Raw genomic sequence first — 18,958 nt, forward strand, 5'->3', positions numbered from 1 at the left:
GAATTAAAGCAGTATATCGAATTGGTTGACTGAAACTTGTTAACTCGCAGTTTGATTCGGCACTCTTCATGCGCTGGGCTGGGATGACAGCTGCAGAAACCGAATGCAGCCCCTTGATCATGAATCCATGAGCTTAATATCAACAGTTAAAATGTGCAGTTTCAGTACAATCGTATAAAGCCTAGAATTTCCTGCAGACATGACTTTAGTTTAGCGAGCGTCTTGACAGTTTCTTCAGTCAAAATATTATCACAACACTTTATTTAAAAAAAAAACAAAGCACTTTTTTCTAACTCCAAGAAAAATTACTCGTATTTTTCCCTAATTATAATGTACATACAGTAAGCACTTCACAGTACTACTCCTCAGCCTCAGACCCATGTACAGTACAGCTGTTACCATACTTACAGTGGAAAATCTTGTGTTTGCCACCATGGGTTTCCTTGGCATTGTTGCTCCAATACTACTAATTTCTATATAAATATTATAAAGATTGCAATAATTTATCTTGCATTCACTATGCTGCTCAAGGGGTTTACCATGAATTTAAGCAAGTTTTCTGACCCCAGACTAAAACAGCATCAAGGTTTATCATAAGGAATGGTGAAAAGCACTACACCACTATACACTATGTTTCTAACTGGGAAATACATCTAGCACATTGAAGCGCACTACAACCATGAAAGGCCAAGGAAAGACTGGAAAGGCAGAAGACTAGTATGTTAAAAATGCACCTTTCACGAGAGAATTCGGAGCCAGTGTATTTTTAACACTTGTTTGCCCCTGCTTTTTCCTTATTCCTCTCTTTATTATGGCTACTATTAACCACATTATACAAACACCCCAAAGACTAGCGAGGGCAGCACGTTGTCGTACACTGTACAGTGATTTGATGTGTTTATTTGAACAGACGCTCTCAAGTACAGTCACGGTCAAACGCAGATTCCTGGATGTTCGGTGAGCGGCCTATTTTCCAGCAGTGCCCGGGAAGCCAGGGATAATAAAGCCCCCCCCCCTCTCCGAGCAGCGCGGTTCATTTTGCCCGGAGCAGCGTTAACTGTACCTCCCCACGCGCTGGAGGCTGTGGAAGCTGACATCCCTGCAGCTGCTCCAGCCGGCTGCGTCGTCCCAGGAAAGTCGGGCTGCAGGTCCAGCAGGTCACTGGATGGCTTGGCTGCACTGGGGAGACAAAAGGAGCACAATGTTCTGGACTTTAAAAAATAGCCATCAACAATATCTTATCCACCACTTGTCTTTTTCCTGCCGACTGTGAGCAGCCAACTCCGGTTAATTCATCAGCACATGCTGTGAACTTAATTTATACCTTTGCAGCTTCTCTGCCAATTAGACATGCTTCTCGAAAGCGGGATTTACATTCAGCACGAATCCGATCGCTTAACTGAAATTAAACTGTGCTGTGCTCTTCAACATGTTACACGCTGTTGTTCAATTCAGAATAAAAAACAGGCACTTCGGAAAATAAGGATCACAAAGCTTTAAAAAACATACACAGTTATATAAATCCACAACAATTAGAATCAAGTATCAGCATTTTGCATTGTTACCATGGATCCTTAAGTGTTTTGCCTGTTTTCAGAATTTTCTTCCACTGTGAGAGGTTTATTTTAATCATTCTGCCCTGGAAATAAAACACTCGCACTCATGGAGCTTTTTCGTCATCAGTGTTCAGAGTGGATATACAGTACAATGGGTGGATCAGTTGACTCTTGCCGTAAATGTGTACTGTGAACGGTCTGTTCTAATGCTTAATCACTGCCTTTCACATCTCTTTGTTCTTTGTTCACCCCTCTTTTGGCCACAAAATGTCTTCTGGATTTAGCAAATTTGCCGGCAGCCATATCACCCTGCAACTCACTTTAGGCAGCCCAATGAAACTAAGCAGGTGAGAGACTGGTCAGTACCTAGATGGGGAAACTCCTGGGAAATCTAAGGTTGCTGCCGGAAGAGGTGTTAGTGGGGCCAATAGGTGGCGCTCACCCTGTGACCTGTGTGGGTCCTAATACCCCACTATAGTGATGGGGACACGCTACTGTAAAAAGGCACCATCCTTTGGAGGAGATGTAAAACTGAGGCCCTGACTCTCTGTGTTCATGAAAACTCCCAGGGTGTTTCTTGAAAAGTGTAGCCATGGCTTCTTAATAATCCCCATCCATGTGGGTGCTGCACATTGGTGGTGGTGGAGGAGGGGATCCCCATTACCTGTAAAATGTTTTGAGTCGAGCGTCAAGAAAAGCACTATGTAAGTGTAAGGAATTAATAACTATTATCTAATCATCGTGGGCCCATTCAAAAGGATTTTACTAAATGGTATGATGAGTTCTCTTTGATGTTGAATGCTTTGAAAACAAAAGAGATGATAATTGATTTAAGAAAAATGAAACACCCCTCTAACCTACTGTAATTAATGGTCAGGCTGCAGCTACAAGTGACTGCAATGACTACAAGTCCTTGGGACTGGACTCATGGACAAAAACCTGAGAGGGGAGAGAGTTTTTTTCTGAGCAATCTTGACTACTTTAAGGCAGTACTTTAACACTCTTCTAGAAATTTTTAATTGAAAGTGTTTGAAGATACTGTTGTTCTTTACGGTTTGTACCATCAGTACTGTTCACTGTAATAGACTGGGAAAATTAGTAAAGGTAAGCAGCAAAATCACTGGAGCAAATCGAATAAACCGAAATGCCCTCTGGAAACAGAGGGTTCTAAATAAGACCGAGAGCATCACGGAGTGCACGTCTCATCCCTTCAACTGTGAACCTATGCTACTCCCATCCGGAAGACACCTCTGTGTCCCTAGGGATAGACTCAGGAAGACTTTCATCCTCACTGCAATCTTTCTCTTAATCCATGTAAAAATAACTCTCTTATCTCCGGAAACACTGTTATAATATTCTCTTTGTTGGTGACATTTTTTTGTGTTATCATCGTGCTGGACTTTGCTATTTATCACATTTTCCCCAGGGGTTAATAAATGAATTAAATTATGTTCTGTGGCTATCCATTCAGCATTGTCTCAAAAAAGGCACCTACTGCTGAACTCAGGTTTTACTTGTATCTCATTGGGAGATACAATGGCATGATTCTTGCCAGGAATAACACACTTTATTCTTCTGACTGCAAATATTCACCTTCAGCCTGGATACATTCAATTCCAACCTTGCATTTATCTAAAATCACTTGAATCGACTTGAACCCACAGCACAATTAAATTCAGACTGCAGTGAAGCACGTATTCATTGTTTCCACGGCTGTGTCTGCTAAGTGCCGTCTTAGAATCAACACTCCATGCTCATTCTCACTTGGAGGCTGCTGCTGCTGATGATGATGGGGAGGAGAAAAGATCGACCACAGGAGCCACATCAGTGGTTTTAGCTGGAGTGGAAGGTGGGGATGCAGCAGTTGGAGATCCCTGTGACACAAAGAGCATCAATGTAACTATGCCAATATATATACAGCACATACTGTAGCATAGAGCGAGCGAGCAATAATATTAATTTCCTGAAGTTTCCATATCTGCTCATAGTTGGAGATAATTTGACCAGACTGGCACAAATCCCCTTATTCCACTAAGAGAGCGGACTTCTGACTCCAACTCTTCAATACCTTAACCAATCTGTGTTTGCTGCATTTGACAATTAATCATCTTTGTCAGCACTGACATTTGTGTTTTAACACAACGAAAACATGGAGATGCAGTGCATATTCAATTCATTGTGAACATAGCAAATCTTTTTGTAGCTTCCAGCAAAGTGCTAGATTGTCCTGCACAAATGTTAAGTGTTAGGGTTTGATGAGACACAGCTTTTCTCTGGATATGGCAGACAAGCTATGCTATAGACCACTAGAAGAAGAACACTCATGACAGCTCAGCTCAAACTAATTTTGTGAAAGTGCTCCTCAGGAAGGTGAAGGAGTTTTGTAATGAGGGAATAAGCACAGAAGGTTCATGTCCAAGATCTCTATGGACAAAGTAATGAAGAACAGGACACAGAAACTAACTACTAACAATGCAAAACACAACATTGCTGACAAATCTATGTGGAAATAGACTAAACTCTATACTTCAATGCTCGTGAAAAAATATCAAGAATAGAATAGATATGCCTCTCTACGGGAATTAAGTACAGCTATAAAAACATTCAGAAGTTACAGAAACTGTGCACGCAGTTACACTTTCAAGAAAATTAAGAATAGGTCAATTCAAAGCTATTGGAATAAAAAAACATCTCGGTTGATTAGAACCTACAACTATCCAATAATTTACAAAAATAAAGATTTTAAAAAGACTTAAGAGTCTTTAAATGCTTTAATTTCCTGTTTATTTGAACACACAGTAAAGGTCTGATGACTTTCAGGACATCTGCTGTGCTTTGTTAATTATGGTGACAGAGACAACTACTGTACTAGTCAATACTGTAGGTGCATATAGTAAAGTTACAGAAAAAGTGTGCATTGAAAATAACAATTCAGAAAGGAAAACTCACCTTACTTGGTGATCTACAAACAAAGAAAATAATTTAAAAAGTCAGACAAGCTAAGAATCATTGTCAAGAAATGCAAAGAAAACGTGTTCAATAAAATAACATTTAAATCTACCCATACAAGGCCTGTAACTAGAAAACACAGTGAAAGAAGGTTTAAGGAAATAATATAAGACATCACATACCGCTCAAGGTCTTCTTAGGTACAGTATTGTATTAACAGCACTACTTTCGTTTAGGAAGATCCTGACTTTAATCAAAACATCTGTTTTCACGTGCATCGCCGTATACAACTCTTTTAGTTGATGTAATCAGACTGGATCTGACTTTAGATTAGATTCATATTGCAGCCAATTTTCAGTGTTCGTTTAAGTGTTACTTTTACATAACATTACTTACCCCTCACTGTCCGTTCCAGGAAGGCAGAAAAAAGAAGAAGAACTGCAATCAGCATTCTTACTGAACAGAGTTCGGGGCTATAACGCTGTCATTTAAACAAAATAAAAGCTGGTTTGTATCAACAAAATACTGTATATAGTACTGACATTTGATTCACCTTTTTTGACATTTCAAAAAATTGTATTTCTAAAATAAAATGAATGCAGAAATTGATCTGCAAAAGAATAATAATAATAATAATAATAATAGCATTTTGTTGTTGAAAGAAGAGTAGCATTTTGAACATTTATATACAATGCATTTTAAATCCCACTGAGAATTACAAATAGAGTAAAGCGTCATAAGAACAGGAAAAATTAAACCTCATTTATGATTTTAAATAAACAAAGTTATAAAATCATACTTTGCTTGACTCACAGAGTCTCTTTCTATAGTTTAATTACAGCAAAACTGATCATGCAAAATAAAAAAAAAAACACTACAATCAGTTTTCATTTTAAACCCGATTTCTACCTGATGAATGAAAACTTTCCCAAAATAGCAAACGAGAAAAGGGGCAAAAAAGCACTTACTTATTTCCTGCCTTTTTGCCTTCCAATGTGTTAAGGTGCTGTTCTAGGGTCTCGAGGAGACTGCTGGGAGCCTACAAAGTAGTAAAACACAGGCCCATTATAATGTTATCATAGACAGCTGGATTAAAACAATAAGGGGGGGAATCATACCTGAGAACTATTCCCTGAGTCAGCCCAACCTTTTGCCACTACTTCCTTGAGGGAACAGAACACATGCACATGCTTATTTGCCCCCCATGTGCACAGCACCACTCTGTCCAAAATGCAGCTTCATGCTACCCAAGCACAACAGAGCACAGCAAGCTTGCTATCTGCCAAAATGACCACAGCACATTATAGCTGATGGACCTCCAGGTGAATATTATTACTTCTGTTGCCTCATTTTTATTTCTGTTTCAGATCAAGCGCTTTAGATGCTGTGGAAAGGTATTGTAATTAGATCCCTAGGCACAAGGCTGAGCTGACGAGAGACAAATGGAAAAAAATAAGAATCCGTTTTCAAGGACAGAAGACGATGAGCAGAAATAAAAAATGATCATCCCAAGGAAAGTCCAGACCTACTATTCACTGTAGACAGAAAACAAACATTCCAATTTTAGTTCTCAGGGCAGATTAAAACTCTCAAGTGACAGTTTCAGCAATTGTGCTACTACTTATTACCACTTCGAATTGATTTATATTTTCTTATGTATAGAAATTAAGTTACATAGGAATGGAATGTGGCTTACATTTTAAGGCATATTAGGTTTTTAAGACCTCTTAATCTATATTACAGATAAAAACAGGCTAGGAATGTTTAAACAGTTCTTCCGGCATTATATTAAAAATCTCTCCATTTTTAGTCAAATCAAAACTGCAATTTAGAATCCAATGAGCTGAACTGAACTTATCTGAATGAACTTACGTTGTCTGCAGATACCATTATTTCTCTGTTAAATATGATGGGTGCATTGAAACTATATCCTTCACAACAGTGTATCACATTACACAGATACAATGAAACAATATTAAATAATTAAATAATTTATTTTAATAGTTTAATGAGGCACATTCCTGAGATACAAAACAAGTGTTTTTATCAATGTATTGATCTAAGATTTGGTGGCATTTTCAAATAGCTTGTCCAGATGAAACAGTAGAGAGGACACAGAAGTCAAAATGTCAAAAGGAAATGTTTCTCATTTCTAATCAACTTTATTAATTCTAACCTTTTCCTAATGCAACTAAATTCAACTGGTGATTTATGTCTGTTATATAAATAGCTTCAATAGAAGCACTTTACAAAATTGTGTTTTTTGTGTGCTCTAAATATTAGAAAAAGTTGAAGTTGTGGATCAGGGTGTCAGGTAAAGCAGACAATTATGAATTACTATGTTGCACCTTCTGTTGTGTGGAAATCTTTTGTTGACCTTAATTAATGGTAATCTTGGATGTGGACAGTGGTTTAGGGAGATAACAACTGTGATACCCAGCAAAACACATGATACTTAGGCTGGAACTGTAGTCAGAAACATAATCCAAAGGCTCTTTAAAGACTAGACCTGCCGTGCATCTGAGAAGAAAATTCAAGGAAGAAAACAAGATTTAGCCAAGAACCTGGTGCCAGTAAAATCCCTTATTGCAAATATATTTGCTACAAGCTGTAAGATAACTCCCATAACTGAGAAAATACTGCCAAATGCATGGTAATAAGAAGAAATTAAAGAAGAGGGAACTGTTTTGTGGTGTGGAGGTTAGCACTGCTGCCTCATGGATCAGGGATCCTGGGTCCAGTTTTGGCCGTGTGCATCTGTCTATATGGAGTTTGCATATTCCTCCTTGCCGATGGGAGTTTTGAAGAGAGCTCATCTTCCCCGTACTATTCTGACTTGTTGCTTTCTCTGTGATCTTGGAATGGACTGGGATCTTTTCTAGGTGTAGAGCAGTTGGGTGGTCTTAGTCTCACCTTGTGCCCTATGACTCCAAGGTAGGCCCCAGCTGGTCATTACCTTCATCCTGACACACAGTAAACTGATAATAGATAATTGGTGGGATAAAAGGCTCGTAGAAATGCACTGAGAAAGTGAGCCCATGTCACCACCAATATACAAAGTGAAGAAGAAAGAGGTGAGCACACCCACAATTCAAACTCAGACCGTAGACAGTTATTCAACAGACAAAGCTCTTTCACACCAGAGGCTGGTGAATAACTAGCACTGCACACACAGGTTACCGGTTCATCAACATGACAGTCCTTAAAGGGAGAATTCTCATTGTCAGAGTCTTTTAGGTCTACAATGATTCCTGGGTGCAATACCTGCAGTATGCATGTTAAAGACAGGAAACAAAAAAAAAATAAAGCAGTGAACTGCTGATAAAATTAAAAGCTCTAGCACTTAATTTCCATTTGTGCCCCTAGGCCCTAGATTCATTATTAAAACATTAAATATCTGGATTAACTTTAACTTCCCTATGTTTCAGGATTTTAAACACTCCTATTAAGTCTGCTCTTTATCTCCTCGGTTCAAAACTGTTTTGCTCAAGGCTTATGACAGATTACAAATGAGCGGAGGACACTCAGCTCGTCTGGCTGGATATTAACTAACTGATCCAAGGATCTCATCCAAATATTTATTCAAAGAAGTGACGGTATCAGCACAAATGTCATGGATGGGTGTCTTGCTCCTGATCCCTACAAACCAATGTGTAAAAAAAGTGCCTCTAATTCTCGGTTTTGAATGTACTTCTCTTTAGTTTCCACTTGTATCCTCTGTTTTGAGTTTTACTGTTGATTCTGAAGATGTTCACTAGGTTGCCACTGCCAGTGCTCTTCTCTGTACAGGACTACAGAGGGCTACAGATGGATTCCAGAGCAGCGAAATATTTTTTGTACAGTGGTACCCAACATTTGACAGAATACGCTAAATGGGATCTTACTTATGCATTGCACAGTTTTAATATAGCATTCCTTGATTTAAATTCGAGACTTTAACAACATGTCCTTACTTTGCTGTAGTGCAATAAAAAATGCAATAAAAAATGCAAACTTTGACTAACCCTGATCCAGGAACCCCACAATTCAGCAGAATTGACAGGTCACCAATGAATCATCAATTTGTAAAAACCGATGGCACACATGTGAGTTTGGATCAATTTAGTTAACTGATCCAATTAAGTCAGGAATATCAACTATGGTCCTCGAGAGCTACAGGGATTAGTATTTAGCAAGTTCTGTTTTTAAAGAAATCACCTTCTTCAGTAATGAAAATGAAATTGTTCTAAGTATTTAGAAATTGAAGATTTAAGAGTGAGCAAAAAAAAAAAACCCACTGTTGGATAGTGGCTCTCCAGGACCACCCTTTGGCCTAGAAGAGGAAACTGATGTTTCAATATGCTGAAAACAATATACTTTTTCATAAGCAGCTTCTTACACATTACTATTTCTTATGTCACATTTCTAATGTTATAATCAATGTATCCATGAGAGACATTCTGTTTAATTTTGTGTGTTTGTGTGTTTCATGTTATGGTTCTGTTCCTTGTTTATAAATATTTATCACGATTTCACTCTAATTTCCTTTCAAAAATAAGCCAGAGGAAAAAAATAACTTTTTAAGCCTTAAATTTGACTTAACACTGTCTTATTTCCTGACAGTATCAAGTATGAAATATTTTTGTTACACATTGTGCCTGTGTATTTTAAATGTCACCTGCAAGGTGTTTGCCAAGTCTTGAATTCTGTCTACATCTTTTTGGATTTCCTTGGGCAGACTGTATAGTGTTTACTGATCCCCCAAAAGAATAAACCTGCTGTGATGCAGAAATATGATCATCCTTATCCTACACACATTACCTTTTCTCTGTACATCTGATATTTGTTGATTTACTGTATTAGACTAAAATGTCAGAACCCAGGTATATTTATAGAGTCGTCTGTCGTTTGTGTGTTGATATTCATATTCACAAGGGAAACTCATTTTAAAAGTGAAAGGCTGAAAACATGAAGCATTCAATGATTTGAAATGTTAGTAGCTGCATTTCAAAAACTGGTCTGGAAGACATTGCATTTTCTTTGAAAAGTATTCATTTTGGTCACCTCTCCTGGCTGGGTGATTTACTAGTTTAGCACCTTGGGTAATATTCTACATGCTGGTATGGGAGGGAGGTAAGATATTTTTGACTTGCTGTCTCTTGTGGCTTGTTATCATGTAACAAATGCCACTCCTTGGTTTCCTATTTGCCTTTATGAAACCAGTTTTAAGGTAAAAAAGTAGATTCTGTCCAATACTTGGCCTTTTGCTACAAAAGGTTACAGCTTAAAACAAAAGTTTATGTAGCAAAAGTTTATGTAGCCAGGACAAGTTTTCTAAGGTTTTATTAAAAGGTGTAGAGATGGCATATCTGAAAAAGGAATTAATTTGAAACAGTAAAATAAAGAAATAAAACAAAATAAAACTAAATTGGATTTTTTTTTCTTTTTCGGAAACCATTCATTGGTTAAAATTTTGCAATACTAAATCAGGTGTGGCAAGTTTTTAACCAATGCCAATCTGCTGCTACAAACACACTCGGATGAAGAGAATAAGAACAGCACACACTTTCTGCCAGATCATTCACCGTCGGGAGCAAACATTCACCGAGTCATCCACCAGTTTGAGGCTGTGAATTCCACAGTGCCCACAGCTTAGCTGGCACTGACTGGAGGAACAATGCAGCTCTCACTGACAACAATGAAAGCTTACAGGCTCCCACGGAGTCAGAGGGGTAAAACTGCATGGCCAGCTCAGGCACACCCACCCTGACAGTCCATAGCCAGCTGCGTGCTGACTCCTGAATACATACAGTACAACAGCGCCTTTTACTGCTTCATCTGACTAATGAACCTTACGTCATAATGTAAAAAGTAACAATGAGTATGTGAAAACTATACAATAACTACAAAAAGTCACTTTTCTACATGATAACACCTTAATAGTGCTGAGAACAGCAGCATTTTGTTTCATTTTGAATTGAATTTGAATTTGTCCCCCAAAGTGACATTAAAAACACATCACATTGAGGTCAGGTAGCATAACCTACAATAAGAACTACCTTAATAAGCAAAACAGCAAGAAATGTAATCTGGCTTAACAAGCAAAACACACTCTCATGCCTTACACATAGGGAACAGCCAAGTGGCAGTAAATGTTTTTTTTTTTAACAACTGTTTCTTCAAATTGGCATGGAGCTAAGTATTAAAATGAAATGACAACCAGTGGGAACACATTTTAACAGCAAATGCTAACCATTGAGTCAGAGCTTGCCCCAGATCTCTGGTAACCTGAAGCTGTGAAATCAATAATCCATTACACCTCTGCTCAATTAAACCTACTTCAAAAAAATTCAAAATAGTATAAATTCAATATTTACTAATTAGTGCTTTTTAAATGAGACTTATCTCCACAGAGATTGAGAGAACAGCAGAGTGATTTTAAATGGGATGTAAAACATTCAGGTTGGTTAACTGAGTATCCACACCACAGTATAGTTCATTTTCACAAGGACTTTCATCCAACTGGTGAATTGCTGAGAAAAAAAGTATTAATTTAGTGATATTGCAAGTGCTGTACTTTCAAGCTGTGATGTACGCTTGTGATGTGTGAGCAGTTGTCACAAATGTGGTCTAAATGATTTTTTACATCACTATAATGAGAAATAAGGAAACAAGGAAAGCCAGTTATCCTGTGGATCATCTTTTTCCTTACTGTTGATTGTGTTTTGCCCCAGACTTATGCAAACAGTAAATGTGAAACATGCAAAGTCACCCCTGGCATTTCCTATTTTTAGCATCTGCTTTAAGCTTTGATGAAGCAAATGCTCTTGCTTGTAGTATAACCCATTAGTGCATGCGTTAATGCAAAACATCAGACTGCTCCATCTGCAAGATTTTTTTAAAAAACTCTGAATCAATAGAGCTTCCACAATATTAAATGTCTGCAATTTTTTATAGCTATTACTTGATTGTGCTTAAATGGCGCCATACTGACATTTAAAACTACAATCCACTTTATACATACAGTACATATCACAACTGTGAATAAACTGCTAAAGAGTGATTTCAAGTTTGATTTTTTCTTCCTTTTAACATTATGGAAACCCTATGTTAATATTCCAGTGGACTAAGATATAATTGGTCAGATCTACTGAAAATTAAAGATCCCGTGCATGTTTTACTTAGGACATTTCCTAATCAAGAAAATTGTGAAAACAACTTTTGTCAGATCCAAGTCCACTAAAGAAGAATATATCTCGCTGGTGCATTTTGTAATCCAATTCGGTAACCAATGTCGGTATGCCCTGTGCTTTCTTAAAAGCATTATGCGCTACTCACACGCTCAATCTTTGGGATCAATCTGCATCTCTGCAAGTGAGAAGAGAAGGGGCGTTTTTTCTATCATTAACTAGAACCAGGGTAGAATGACTGCTTGGTGCCGCACGATCTCCTTGGACCGCACGAGCCCCAGCTCAGCAAGAAGAGATAAACTGAAGAACAGGGATTTGCAAGTTTCCGTGGGGCAGGAAAGCATAAAACGGTGAAATAAGATCTATGATAAGTAAGCCCCAGAAGCAGGCTACCATGTTTCAGAATTTGTTATGCAATGTTAGTACATGTACTTATGTACTTGCATGTGTCTCCTCAAATTTGGTCATATATTATGATGAAAAGGGGAAAAAATACTAAACTTACATAGGTCAGGTCAGGAATGTCACCTTTATCAATCCCTACTTGCTGCATAAGAAGAAAAAAAAAGAGATATCAGTTGAAACATGTTTACAAACACACTATGCCATTTATACCTTATTCGCTTATATAAATTCTAAATAGGCTTGTCCTCACCTTTTACTGCTTTAAAAAAAATTACAGTTTTTATTCCTGGACAATGCTGGGTAAGGTCTGAAGATTTCTGAAGCTGAAAATATAAATCTATAAAGTTCTGAATTTATTACATTTTCTCTACAAAACCATTTCATAGTACAGTAAATGGCTCAGTTTTTGTTCAGTTTAGTTCACACTTCTTTAAACACAATCATATAAGATCATGTAAAACAATGTTTAGGCATACAGATCTCACAAATCATACATTTCTTACCTCAGCTACTTTAAGGAACTCTGACACCCTTGTCATTCTTGTCAGGAATCTCTTGTAAATCTCTAGTGCTTCCTTGCACTGTCCTTTCTTCATTTCAAAAAATTTCTCTGTAAAAAAAAGAAAATCACTCTCCTTCAGACTCTGCCCCAAATGCACTATACATCATACATTATTATATTATACATTATATGCATTTACCATTGATATGAGTCAAATAACAAGACCTGTTTCTGCATAGCTTTCATAGTATATAACCCCATTCTCTAAAATTTTTACTGCACAGGCATTTAGGTGAAAACAAGTTGTATAAACAACAAAAAATAGCCAACAAAATTCTAACTGTTGAAATTACGCAAAAGTTTAAAAACCTTTTTTGAATTATAAAAATTGCAAGTATTTAAAATATCACGGCTGTTAACTGCACTTCCTTTTGTGAATAAGAAGAAAATGCACTGCACCATCACAGAACAAAGGACAGAAGACTGAATCTGGCTACAGGTTACAACTTAGTAAAGGCAAAGAAAAGACTTGCCTAATAAATTAATGATCCCATCATTGTAACACGCAAATAACTTAATAAGATCCTTAAAAAGGAGCAGAAAAGCTGCATTGATTACACCATTTGTCAATTCATTGGGGTGAACCTGTTGAGACAGAAAACATAAATATACATTTTTATTACATCATATCCAGAATGACTAATTCAATGACCTGAAATGCAGTATTAAAATGCTTCATTTAATGAACTAAGCTGTGGATTCTGGTCATTTCCCTGAATCTATTGTTCTGAAAAGAAAGGTCCTAATTGATGTGCTCCAAATCACCTCATCCACATTAAGTTATAAAGTTACCTAAAAAGCTGCATAGAAGTTAGTGTGGCCTATCAAAATCAACAGCAAAAGTGAACCCTGAACTCTTTCTCCGAAACACAAGGGGCAAAAATCACAGGTTAATCTACTGTCGGTTAGTTTTGTGGCCTAAAATAATTATTTTGTCTCATGGTAACAGATTATTTAAACTTATTTACATAACATATTTAATAAAAAACATTATTAGTAAATCCACATAACAAGAATTTAAGAGTAGCTTCACTAAAGGGAAAAAACAGAACAGTTCATTGCTGTCGATAACCACTTAATGTACACACGAAGAAAAGCAAAGTTTATAAAAAAAACTGCACTACAGACATTTTATATATTTTTATATATATTTTAATTTAGTTTAAATAATCACTTGAATGGTGGTACATGGTTATTAAACTTTGCTAATGTACTCGTAAATCAGACATAGTATATTTTCTTTTCTACAGTATATTTTGAGTTGAGAAATTAAAATCAGAGTCTGTTATAAACCAGAGAAAATCAATTTGAGAAATGCTCATGCTTTTATTTCTACTAATGAAAATTATTTCACAATTCAGTTAGTTTGACTTAAGTTATAACAAATTATGAATTTCTATCATAATCTTTCCAATTCTTAAACAATTCTTAATTCCTGACTTACATCAAATTCTAGCAGTGCATCAATTTGTCCTTGTAAAATCGGCATGCCTTTTAAAAGTTTCTCTGGAGTCATAGTTCTCATAACGCCGTCAGCACTGCAAGACAGACATAAGAAAAAGAAGTCAAAAAGCCGTCGGGGTTAAAAACATTTATGTTTTTGTGTCACACATAGCAGGCAGCAATCATACTGCTAGGAATGAAAATAAAACACGGGTATGAAACAAATCGCTTGATTTCAGTTTGATGCGCCTAACTATAACTTTAACACCATTTTATTCACTTTAATTATTCTGTTTATTCTGCCTTTCTAATTGCTTCCCCACAGCATCTAGAAAATTAAACAAAAATCAACAATCAACATCTTTTAGGCCTTTTACACTACTGTTTTTTTGTCCTAATAAAGACCCTTGCAGCACTCCACTAATTACATCACCCAAAATAGAGCTCACTCATTATTTGTACTGTTTTCTATTCATTAACCGGTTCTCAATCCAAATACACATATTACCTTGAGTGCCTTGCAATATGAGAATTAATCTTTTATGAGGAACTTTATCAAAAACCTTCTGAAAATTCAAATACATGTATACTATATTTTAGAACTATACCGATTGTTGTTTGTTCAAAGAACTCTTAACATGTAAATTTTAAATTAGACCTTTTCCCATGACCTTACGTGTAACAGAAGTAAAATTTGGTCTAGAATTAATTGGTTCCGTTTTCTCATTCTTTAATGTAAGGGTGTTACATTAGCAATTTTCTAGTTGGTGAATATTAACCCCGGAAGAGTTTTTTTTGGCTTCAGAGTAGGAAAAAATATTATGTGCACTATAAGTACAGTATAAAGAAGAAGTGAACCTCAATACTGAATTATCACCTAATAAAAATCAAGTGCGCAAATTATACAAAGGTTTGTTAAGGCTGGCAGCTGAAAAGAAGCAATACTCTGGCTTACCCCTTTTTTACTCTGGCAAAGTCAAATGCCATCTGTCGGTATGAAAATGCCTTCTCATTCAAATATCTGCTGTAGCGTCTGATGAATGTTGACATATCATACCCTAAAAGAAAACAGATACCATTACCAATCAAAGCCCCATTCACTTTCATGCTTCTTAGCAGACTGATTCAAAATAAATGTAATTATGAACCCATCAAAACACTGGTTGGTATTTCCATTAATGTAAATAAAAATGTGAGATAATTCTGAATTCTGTTACTCTGAATCATTAACTAAATTAATTTACAAGAATAGTCTGGTGTATAGCTACTCCATCTTTGGCAGGCAAAATGAAAGCTTCAGTTTTAAATGGGCTCTTCCATAATAGCTGGAAATGAGGCATATCTGTAATGCTGAATTTAGTCACACATGATTGAAGTTACAGATTAATCAATGATGCAGATTTTGACTAAATATATTTGTCCACAGCAAGCTTATTTATTTCATGCTGTAAAGATTTATTTAAATTATTTAAAGGGGAAATAATGTTGCTGTTATACAACTGTACCTTGAGATCTTAAGCATTTTGTACGTCAATAGTGTACTTTTCTTTTCTGATGTCTAAAATGTCTGCCATCAGAAGAACCATAATTTTATCAACTATATACAGTATATTTCATGGCTCTCATAAGTCTACAGAGAGAAAGACCTGCAGATGACAGAATACAATTATCTACTCAATGCAACAAATGCTATGATTTACTGCAGAAAAAAAGGTTTCAGCAGATGATTTTCTAATAGGATCTTTCCTCTGCAGCTACAATGATTGCCAAAAGAAAAAATAGAATATAAGATGCTTTAAAATGTTTCATTCACATAGCTTCACATTGGAAGGCAAACATTATTAAACACAATGATCACTATATTTTTACTCAACAAGATACTGGATGCCATCATAAGTATTACACAAAACAAGCCTTTTAAACCTCAAATAGGTTAATGAGGGGATTTGTCTCCCCTGATTATGAACTGATGAACTGAACATAACGTGCAATTATTTGAAAGCCATTAACATCAGTTTGCTAAGAACAGTTACAGTAAGGTTTTATAACAAAGAAGGGGCATTCATAATACCTAAATATTTGATGAAGACTATAAAGCACTTTACTGTACATCAAATCTAAAAACAAACCATTACATTAAATCATTTCTTGATGTTGCAGTGCACGTGACTTTACAAAGATCCATAAATTATATTGACGTTGCTATGACAACATAAACTGTCCACAACATCTCCTCAATATACTGGGTATTGTACCAAAACCATATGTTAGGCTTTGGGAGCAATTTGCAGATTCTTTCATATCAAGCAGTTTCTTCCCCTTCTCGAGGACTCGTGTGCGAGTCAAATCAAATCAAATTAATTGAGTGGATGACATCATCGTATTTCCCTGTTATTTCTTACTTGTTAAATTTCCTGTCATGTCTGCAAGTATAATGGTTTCAACAGCCGAAGCATAGACAATAGAAAAAGACATACCGAACATGCAAAACAGGACATTATTTATATAGCGAGGCATTAAAAACTCCTCACCAGTGGAAAATGATATCGGTTCCAATATGCTTTTGCTGTGTTAATGCTTCTCAGGACATAAGAATATAATGGGCAAATACTGATGTGAATGATCTACATGACCTCTTTAAGGGTGGCAATTAGATGAAATGGGAAATTTGCTGTATTACTGAAATATAGGCCTAATATACATCAAACAAATGAATCATCTTAAAGGCTAGATGGGACCATTAAACAAAGTTTACAATTAAACCCACATAGGTAAAGACAATGTTATCTTACCATGGGAACCACTTTTGTCCAAAAAATTACTGAGGTTAAACAGTGTGTTCCTAGAAGCCAAGTACTGGATAAATCTCTGCCAGAAAGAAAGAAAAAGGTTAGTTCTCACTTATAATGATGTACAGTATACAGTAAATTAAAACGTGAACAAAACAATATCGTGAACATGTGAAAACATTTATTACAGGGATTGTTCCTTTTAATTGTTTTTTTTTATAATGGAATAATAAAGCATTATAGGGCTGATTTATAGCAACATAATCAAAGACTGGGGGACTCTACTGAGTGCTGTCTTCAAAGAATATCTGTTTCCCAGACTGCAGGCATTTAACACATTCATTTAGGCTGCAAAGTATGAATATAAACCATAAGCTGCTCCTCATGATTATGATGAACAGAATACAATTTTCTATTCAGTTTTGATAGAATGGTTGAAATAAATATAAAAAATGCAGAAGGTAATAATGAGACCACAGGGTGGTCCTGTACTATACTTACAATACACAGCAGGTGATTATTAGAAGCATTTAAAATGTTAAAACTCACACCTTCTGATTTCCTATGAATTACATTTTTAACATTTCTATGTAGTGGAGGGTATAAATACTTGTGTAGATCAGCCGAAACGTTGTGTTTCTTTTCTTTTCAGCATGGAATAAACCTTTACTTGTTCCTTCATAAATACTTTTTGAATATTCTGAAAATATATTGTTATAAATGGGGGTTATAAAAAATCAGAAAATGACAGAACGGAATAGTCAATATGTAAAACACTTAATCATAACTCCTAACTTGTAAGGATTTCTCCAAGAATATACTCGAGCAGTTGGTTCTAATTATACCTCTATGCTCTGCTGTCTTTTATCCTGCACTTTTGACACACTTAATCATTTACCCAGAAATGAATATGAAAACTAGAAGATCATTTTGATCAGTGTTTCTCACACCCAGCACAACTAAGTAAACATCCCTTGGTTTGATGCTCTAGGAAGTGGAGATATTGACAAGAGTTAGGTGTTACCTGTTGTGTCTACATTCTTAGAGACACCTCCATTGTCAACTGCCTCAGCCTGTAACAACATTTCTCCAATACTTACAATAGTTTAACGGTTGCCTTTTCTAAAATACAAATGCAATATGTAGTGTACAGTATTTTAATATGACAGTGAAATAAGGAAACCATACCACAATGCTAATTAACAGGGAGATGGAAAGAATATATCTACCACGTGTGCTACTGGTTAATCGTGCAGCAGAATACGAAGGCAAATATGGTGAGAAAACTTTGCTTAAATAAAGAGAACACTGTACAGTGTAACATCTGCAAGGAAAAGCAAAACCTATCACAAATTAACAAGTTTAATGTTTAATCACTGTACATATAGTATAAGTATCCACGCACATGGATCACGAAAAAACAATCAAATCTGTTGGAACAAGTCGATGTCACTGCATAGCATGTCATATTGACTAAAATTCAAGCCTAATTACAAACATGATCATGAAGCATACATGACCCATCAGTTTTGTGCTTATGGAATTTGCTAAACCAGAATATGTTATCAGACCACAACTAAAGAATTTAAATGCAGAGTGTGCTGTTGCTGTTTGTAGCAGTCAATAATGAGTCAAGTGCAACAGTCGTTTCCCATTTTATAGATGAATGGTTTATGCAAAGTACTGTTTTTCATACTTGTGGCAGTACCAGAAAGATACACAGCAGTGCTGGAGGTCACAACTTAAACATGGCGTCTTCATGGGCAAAATCACTGCCTGTGTCCAAGACAATGCAATCAGCATGGTTTTAACAGACTATCTTTCTTGGTTGGGCATCCCATGTGTGTTCTGCACATACTTTGGAGCCTGTTGTTGGAGCAGCTAACTTGTATCACATTTTCACCACAGTGTCTTGCAACTCAGGCCTTGGAGCTGAAACAGCAGCAGCAGCAGCTACCTGATCACTGACTTCCATAGCATGGTTGCGCACAATTCAATTCAGGTCAAGTCTCTTTGTGGAGGACATTTTCAGTGCTGCTATCTGACAGTGTTATAGAAAGCTTAGAGAAGCCCCAACACTGGACC

General features: G+C 36.3%; 1 protein-coding gene across 1 annotated transcript in view; it reads right to left on the reverse strand.

Annotated features, from left to right (window-relative positions):
- Positions 1 to 18,958, reverse strand: part of snap91a (synaptosome associated protein 91a) — an 81,650-nt gene that overhangs the window by 20,820 nt on the left and 41,872 nt on the right. Inside the window, 10 exon segments of the mRNA XM_088929923.1 lie at positions 1,064 to 1,179; positions 3,321 to 3,430; positions 4,898 to 4,907; positions 5,474 to 5,544; positions 12,180 to 12,221; positions 12,583 to 12,689; positions 13,115 to 13,226; positions 14,086 to 14,179; positions 15,040 to 15,142; positions 16,877 to 16,952. Of these exon segments, the coding sequence (XP_088786049.1) occupies positions 1,064 to 1,179; positions 3,321 to 3,430; positions 4,898 to 4,907; positions 5,474 to 5,544; positions 12,180 to 12,221; positions 12,583 to 12,689; positions 13,115 to 13,226; positions 14,086 to 14,179; positions 15,040 to 15,142; positions 16,877 to 16,952 (841 nt within the window).

The sequence above is a fragment of the Atractosteus spatula genome, chromosome 2 (genome assembly GCF_055471065.1).
Source record: "Atractosteus spatula isolate fAtrSpa1 chromosome 2, fAtrSpa1.hap1, whole genome shotgun sequence".
NCBI classification, from domain to species: domain Eukaryota; kingdom Metazoa; phylum Chordata; class Actinopteri; order Semionotiformes; family Lepisosteidae; genus Atractosteus; species Atractosteus spatula.